At 36.1% G+C, this 8,771-nt stretch overlaps 1 protein-coding gene across 1 annotated transcript; it reads right to left on the minus strand.

The window, feature by feature from the left end:
• Nucleotides 1–5,621: 5,621 nt before the first annotated feature.
• Nucleotides 5,622–8,625, minus strand: LOC101306581. Its single transcript, XM_004309316.1, has 4 exons — nt 7,864–8,625; nt 6,849–7,477; nt 6,504–6,720; nt 5,622–6,158 (listed from the first exon to the last, which is right to left on the minus strand). The coding sequence occupies exons 1-4, from the start codon at nt 8,623–8,625 to the stop codon at nt 5,622–5,624; spliced, it is 2,145 nt and encodes a 714-aa protein (XP_004309364.1).
• Nucleotides 8,626–8,771: the final 146 nt, after the last annotated feature.

Here is an 8,771-nt window from a genome sequence, read left to right on the forward strand (position 1 = left end):
ACAAACACAAAATCCAAGCCTAGCTAGGTGAATTGAATGCAAACACCTAAAGAGTCCTAGGATTTCAACTTCGAATTTCTCCTTACCTAGCTCAAGAGGGAGTGAGCCTTTTAGAGGGGTTGCTGCATGGAAGGAGGGCTACAAAACGAGCCAAGGATCACCGGCTTTGGCGGCCGGAGGAGAGAGTTCCGGCGAGAAGACAACCGGCTTCCAAGGAGGACTTCCTCCGTTCGGCGGGGTTGTAGTGCCACTCACCAGCCCAGGAAAGCGGCGGGGAGGACGACGGACCGTGCTGGAGTGGTGCGGCGTCCTTGCTTGGCCGGACGACAGTGACTGGGCTCGAAAAACTTCCGGCAGTCCAAGAGAGAAAGAGAAAGGGTCGGGGAGAAGAAGAGAAGGAAGAGAGAAGAAGAAGAAAAATGAGAAATGGTTTGGGCCTCCCCAAACCGGGCCAACTCTAAAAATACCCACACCAAACATACACCCAACTCCAAAAATAATACCCACTAAAAATTACCTTTTACCAGCCCAAAATTTACCCTCTTTACCGTCATCAAAATTTTTCCTACCAATAACTCTCCGAAATAATCGTTTCCCAAAACCCCTCTAGGGACCAATTAAACTATAACTTCATTGACGGAGACGGTAAAATTCTTATTATAATCAAGCTAGTAAATAAGATAAAAATTTAAAGGGGCGGGATGTGACAGTTTTGTCCATGCTTTTTTGTTTAATTATAACTCTTACCTGTGGGGCTAAAATGAAGATTTTGTCCCTGTTTTTTGTTTAATTACAACTCTGCCATTATGGAACCAAAATGATTGTTTTGTCCCTGCTTTTTTGTTTAATTACAACTCTTACTTGTGGGGCTAAAATGACGATTTCATCCTTGATTTTTGTTTAATTACAACTTTGTCATTAGGAAACTTCATGAAATGACTTATTTACCTTTCGGATTTTGCCATCTTTTTACACGTTGAAACCCCGCGGTTCGACACGGGTACAAATCGTAGTATCTCCTATTCTCCGTTTCTCACAAAAAAAAAATTAATCCATGTTTAGATCTCCTAATTTCCTTTTTCTTTTTAATTTTTTTAATCATTTTTAAAACAACATATAAGCATATTCTCCAAGCGCATTTCATGTCAGTGATGCATTAAGAGTTTCCTTTGTTTCGGACAGATTCTTGTATTTGCTATCTTTTGGGAATGTATGGTGTCTCTCGTTGACCCCAGTTCCTTTCCCAACCCATGTGATTAGTGGAAGGACATCGTAGTAGTGCATGTGCCCCTCGCATTGTCTATGCCTTGTGGTGCGAATCTTGCAACGATTCCTAGGTCATTGTTTGATCTCTCTGATATGGAACATTCGGTGCAAGTAACCCAACAGTTATTGAGTAATCTCAGACATTAATATATGTAATCAATATTATTTTAATACTAATAAAAGTGTAATTTGATATTATCTAACCATCTATTTTGGTTGCTGCAAGTGCCCCTTGATGTACTGAATACTCTCAAAATATATATATAAGATATGAAAAAGATGATATTAGATACAAAAAACATGCCCGATTAGAAGTCATACTTTGCCATCATGAGGTACTATGGATGGTGATAAACATGTTAACTCCGCTTTTTAGCTAAATTGCTATCTTAGGTTACACTTTAGTATCAATTTGCTACCTTAGGTTCATTTCAGTCAATTTGCTACCCTAGGTTTTCGTAATTAGCCAATTCGTTGTCCTAAGTATTATGTTTGCCAATTTGCTACCTTATGTATTCAAAACTAGCCAATTTGCTATCTTTTTGTCATTTCAAATTGTCCATTTATTCATCCAAACATTAATAATTTTGAATATCTAAGGTGAACTATAGTCAATCTTCAAATTTTGATAAGTAAATTACCAAAATCGATTCATCTTGAAAATCTAAAGTATAACAAATTTGATGGAAGGACAGCAAATTTGCTAAAATAAAATCTTAGGTAGCAAATTGGCTAATTTAGAAAACCTATTGTAACAAATTAGCTGAAATAAAACCTAGGGTAACAAATTGACACTAAGATGAAACCTAGGATAGTAATTTAGCAATTGTGCCTAATTTATATGTCAAAGCCAAAAATATGTCATTTGTAAAAGAGAGAATTATGGGAGGTCGTTCATTTTGGGAGTGACTTCCAAACATATATAGTTTTGTTTTGTTCAATATATGTGTCACTCCTATGCTAAACAGCTTAGCACTTACGAAAATTGTCCAAATTAACAACCAAATTTGAACTTTGCCTAAAGCATTGGTGAAGCGGAGTGGATTCAGTGCACCATGGTCTTTTGAACCACTCATGTGGGTCCCATATGTACTAACAGATACTCTCAAAATATATATTAGATATGAAAAAGATGCCCGATTGGAAGTCATACTTTGCCATCAGATCCACATAATGTACCACCGATGGCGATAAACATGTCACTACTACAAATATACACATCTACGGCTTTTGAAAAACGCCATAAAAGACATTTCATGGCGTTTTTGAACGACGTCCCGTAACGCCGTCTAAAGCGACGCCGTGCTTTTGAAACAGATTTTATGGCGTTTTAAAAACGCTATAAAATCTTGTTTCCATGACATTTTAGAAACGCCATAAATGCATTTCCATAGCAGTTTCAAAATGCCATAAATATACATCCATTACGTTTTTGAAACCCCATTAGATCTATACCATGGCATTTTGGATGGCATTTGTAAAACCCCATGTAATGTTATGTATATATAAAATAAAAAACTTCAAATTTAATCTGGACAATAACCAAATTATTCATGCATTTACAAATATGCATCAAAGCTCAGCATAAACATCATCTAAATGAATCCATTCACAAATTTATATCCAACACATAGCATAAACCCAAATATAGATCTTACACCATTCTCATAACTTACAAATGCAATAATAAGATCCTTGCATATCACAAACACAATAAATGAAAGTTCAAAAACATAAAACCAGTTTGAAAACCATGCTCCTCATCAGTACTATTACTTCATGCCAAAAGCCTCTTGCAATCTGCCAAAAGCCTCTTCCAATCTGCAAAAGCATATCACAAACACAATAAATGAAAGTTCACAAACATAAAACCAATATGGACTAGCATGCTCCTCATCAATACTATTACTTCATGCCAAAAGCCTATTGCAATCTGCCAAAAGCATCCAAACCCACCAAACTGTCCACCATATACAAAATCACATCAATAAGACCAATTGCCTCATGTTTCCAGCAAACAAGCTAAACCCTTACACTAGAATCATATGGATGGGAATAGATATAATTTACCTCATATTGAATCATCAAAGATAATGTACTTGATTGGTCAAACAATTGTGCTGCCATGTGCATCCTCAAGATTCGCAAATTCAGGCACAGAGCGATAAAATTCTGCTCTTTCCACAAATACATCTTCAATGGAAATCCTATAACAATCAGGTCCAAGTGTGTACTCGTGCACTGTTGATTTTAGATCTATTGCTGAGAGGAAACCTCTTGCCACTACTTCACCATTGCCATTCCAGTTAGCAACTTGCACTTGTTATTAATTGAAGGCTGTTGCTAGGTGTTTCCTTGTCCAGACTACAAAATATAAATCATAGTTACATGACATAGTCAATACCACATACTGGTTGAATTATAGACGAACATAGTATTAAGCAAACACAATTACTCGTACCATTGGAGTCGCAGTAGGCTCTCGAGTTACACTTCCATCACACTGGGCTTTATTCTATGCAATTAAGGGAATCTATAAGTATCCTGATATGACACTACAACTTATGAATTGGAAAGACATATAAGCATGAACAAATACCTTGGAAATTCCAGGTGCATCTTCCCCACTTGCATCATCATCCTCCAAGTTTATTCCAAGTTTGGAAGCTAATATATTCTCTAATTTTGTATATTTTGCAGTCACTGCGTTTAGTTGAGCCTCTATTTTTTGATATCTTGCGTCACTTTGTGATTGAGCATATAATTTAGTTTTTGTAACCCCTTCTCTAAGACCCCTAATACGACCATTGCGCTCCTTATCAAGGATTTGAGTCAAAATATCCTCTCCATCATCATTAGGTGGAGCCTTATCAATTTTATCTTATATCTCAACCTATACAAAAATAATACACAAACCACCATCAAATGTAATTATTTTGAAACAAGTAAAATATAAGATGATAAATGAAGTTGTAGTCAGCATACAATTTTAGCAGCATTAGCTTCACTTGTCTTTTTCTTTGACACATGTGCTGTAATCCAAAGTTGTGGCTTGGTCAACGGCTTGTCAGGGTGTTGTTTGTTCTGAAAAGGAAAGTCATGAAAGCAAATTCAGAAATCACTCTAAATTCAAAGGGGAAGATAAATATATGTAATTATATATAGTTTATTACTCTAAGCTTGACTTACATGTTCATCTTCCGTTCGCGCATACCCTTTTTGACTCATTGTGTGGGTTAGAGTCTGTTTTGCTCTTATTTCTCTCATTTTCATACTTTTTGCCTACATGAATATATACCGCACGTCTAGTTCAAATGAAGTTTAAACTAAAAACTATCAAGTAAAGCAATGCTAGTTACTTACCAGCCACTTATCAGACATTCTTTCTTTCACGAATTGATCCCACTCCATTGTTGACACATCTTGAGGCTTAAGTTTGGTAAGGAGATTTGTTCTCTCTGTCTTTGTTGATTTTGCTTCCAGAATCTTTCTTATCTCAACCGAAAGTTCAGATTTCCAAGATCTCCATAATTTACCCATTTGCTGCAAGACGAATCCCTTGAAGCATACATCGACAATGTATTTTTGCTGTAAAGTTCCCATGAGAACAGAAAATTACTACCATGCCATAATTTGAAATAGAATATTAATTGAGGCATTACAGAAAACATCACATAGCTAACAACTGAACGTAAACATGTATAAATTACCATTAAAAGTTCCCAAAGAGTGTTCCTTGCTGGATCCTTAACTCCATGCCAAGAGTCAAATACAATTGGCACTTGTTCACGTACTATCACGCCCATGGTGGAAGAAAATTTCCTGGAGACTTCCCCAACAGGTTGCCCCTTTGAATTCCATTCGACTAATTTCTTTTCCTTTTCACTTGTTGCCATCACTTGCAAATAGGTTCTGCCTCTTGTTCTCTTTGCCTTTTTAGTTACACCAAGATTTTCTCCTTCCTGAGTAGACTATGCACATTGCTCGGACTGTGCACATTCTCTCCTACCTCTCTTTGTCCCACTAGCATTCTACACAACATGAAAATGGATACTTAAAAGCAAATAAGTACATATTTTATACAAGTTAATGTAATAGTAGTGCAAATAAACTCATACCTCAGCCATATCAGCAAAGTGTTGCACTGAAAGTATTTATTTCACCTGGAAAGTTAAAACAAACTAAATAATGAAGTCTAGTAGGAACAAAATATGATTTATAAGGTTTAATGCTATAAGAATATATGAGAGGCAACCCATGCAATAAACACACCATTTTCATATATTAGTAGAAAACACAACATACATCATATATATATACATATACAAAAGATTACAAGAGATTACACAACAATATCAACTTTGATCACTATCCCAGTTATCTATGTCAAGTGCTGAAACATCTTGTGGAACATATGGTGTAAAAACAGACTCATCAAAAACCTTCAAATCATGAAAGCCTCTTGGAGGAGCCTTCAACACCACATACCAACTAGAACTTTCAGTTTCTCTAGAATAAAACACTTGTTTTGCATGTGATGCTAAAATGAATGGATCCTTTTTATCTAAACCATCATGAAGGTTTACTAAGGTGAACCCATCCTCCTTTTTAACACCACTAACAATGTTCGCCCAGTCACACCGAAATATAGCCAACCGGAAAGTGTAGAAGTCTAACACCAAAATATCTCTTATAACTCCATAATAATTCAAACTAGAATCTGCTTCAATATGGACACCATAATCCGTCGTGGAGACCTTTGCATCTACTGTGTAAAAGTGTTTTCCATGTATTATAAAACCAATATGCGACATTGCATAAAATCTAGGCCCTTTCACAAGCAACTTCAAAGTATCCGACAAAATCCCCTCTACACTAGCTTCACACATAATCTATACATTATTCAAATAACAAGAATTAATCACTTTCAATTAGCATGTGTAGTTATTTACCATAGAAGTGACAAAACAAATTGAGTTTTTCAAACCTTGGCTTGTAACCAAACAATGAATGTCTCTAACTGAGTTTTCTCTAACAAGTTGTCATTAGTAACTAAATGTGGATCTGAAAGACTTAATTCTTCTTTATGAACCCTAATAGAAATGTAAGGGTTAGTTTGTAATTTAGTAATGCAAAATGCATGTATCAACAAGAACTATATGTATTATAAACTTACTGTATATATGGTTCAACTTCTGCACTATTCAGCAACATACAAAGTGAACAGCTTTGTATACCGAATCTGATAAGATTACTGAACGCCCTTTTAACAGTGTAGACCCTTCTACAATTGTTTCATCGTCAACTCCTTCATTGCGTTTCCTTCTTGAACTAATAGCATCTACTTGTTTCATGTATTGACCACAAAACCTCAAGCACTCATCAGCTAAATAATTTTCAGCTATTGATCCTTCGGGTCTAGCACGATTCTTAACATATATAGTCCTTAAGTACCTTCATATATCTAACAAGTTAAAGCAAACAAAAAAGTTAACACACTAAATTTAAAAAAGGACACTTGCAAGCAAGATTAGCCAAGTGCATTTTACACAGTATATGAGAAAAAACTCTAATTAAGTTACCTCTTAAAAGGGTACATCCACCTAAAATGCACCGGACCACATAGCTTAGCTTCTCTCCCGATATGAATAGTAAGATGAATCATAATGTCAAAGAAGGACGGAGGGAAGTATCTCTCCAGCAAACATAAAGTCAATACAATCTCATCTTCCAACTCTTCCAACCTTTTTTTGTCCAATACCCTTTGACACAACTCATTGAAAAACGAAGATAGACGCCATATTGCTTTTCTTAGGCCTTCAGGTAAAAGCCCTTTTAATGCAACAGACAACAATTGTTGCATTAAAACATGATGGTCATGAGACTTAAGACCTTGTATCTTGCACTGTTGCAGCTTGACACAATTAGCAATATTACTGCAATACTCATCAGGAAACCTTTGAAAATACAACTTACCACAAAATTTAGGTTTCTTAACCTTTGTTAATGTATAAGGTGCAGATGGTAGCTCTAATTTATCACGTTTTTCATCATTTGGCACATCTTCCATCAGTTCTAGTAACTCAAGATCTCTACGAGACTCATTGTCAATTTTCGATTTACCATTGACATCTAATATGGTTGCTAACACACTTTTACACACATTCTTTTCAATATGCATGACATCCAAATTGTGACGTAAAGGCAGTACCTATAATTCACCAAATTTACATTTAGGTCATGAAAAATAGCTAAGATAACATACAAATAGATATAAATGCATAACCAGCAAACAACATAATAAACCAACTAACCTCCCAATATGGCAAGTCAAAAAATATTGACTTCTTTTTCAGCAATTTAGACCGATCTCCTTTCTTATATTTCTTTTTTCTGTTCTCTTTTTTCTTGCCAATTTATTTTTGAACCCACGTTAGGCACGTACAACAGCCAATCTAGTAAATATCTTTGGTCGTCTCCTTCGTTCCATTAAACCACTTATACTTAAAGCGGAAAGCGTGGTTTTGGGCAAGAAATAAACAACCTTATTTGCAAGCTGTAACCATTTAGAAAATGTCTCAGGACCACACACAGGACATGAAAACTCCCTTTTGTAGTTAAACCAGCTAGATTACCATAAGCTGGAAAGTCATTTATTATCCGCAACAAGATAGCTTTCAGGTTGAACATCGCCCTCTTGTATGCATCATACATCTCCACCCCATTACTCCACAGCTCCTTTAAGTCATCTATCAATGGCTCCAAATACATGTCTATGTCATTCCCTGGTTGTTTGGGGCCAGGAACGAGTAGACTTAGCATCAAATTTTTTTGTGACATGCAAACATTAGGTGGCAGATTGTAGATGACTAAAATCACAGGCCAGATACTGTGTGTTGAACTTAGATTTTTATAAGGATTAAACCCATCAGTGGCTAGTCCAAATCTCAAGTTTCGTGGCTCAGAAGCAAAGCTTGGCCACTTCTGATCAACAGTGAGCCATTGAATTGAGTCGACTGGATGGCGCATCATGACATCTTGATTGTGATGAGTAGAGAGCGAAGTCAACAGCTCACTATTACTTGCTGAAAAAAACATCCTCTGAATCCTAGGAATTATAGGAAAATAACGCAAAACTTTTGCAAGCACTCCCTTATTTATCTCATTGGTCCGTGGATTCACATACCACCTTGAAGCATTACACTCGGGGCAGTTCTGCATGTTCTTCTTCTTTTCACCTCTAAATAGGCAACGATCATTGATGCATGCTTCAATCTTCTCATACCCCAAATCAAATTCTTTCAAGAATTTTTTTATTATGTAGTTAGATTCAGGAAAAGTATTAACATCTGGAAGCATGTCTTTGAAAACTTCAAGCAATTCATCAAATGATTCAGTAGGAAGGCCATTATCAGCTTTGAATTTGTACAATATGAGGGTGGCTAATAATTTTGTGTACCTTTTCTTACACCTAGGATATAAAGGCACTTCAGCCTCCTTTACTT

This window comes from Fragaria vesca, unplaced genomic scaffold (genome assembly GCF_000184155.1).
Source record: "Fragaria vesca subsp. vesca unplaced genomic scaffold, FraVesHawaii_1.0 scf0511433, whole genome shotgun sequence".
NCBI classification, from domain to species: Eukaryota; Viridiplantae; Streptophyta; class Magnoliopsida; order Rosales; family Rosaceae; genus Fragaria; species Fragaria vesca.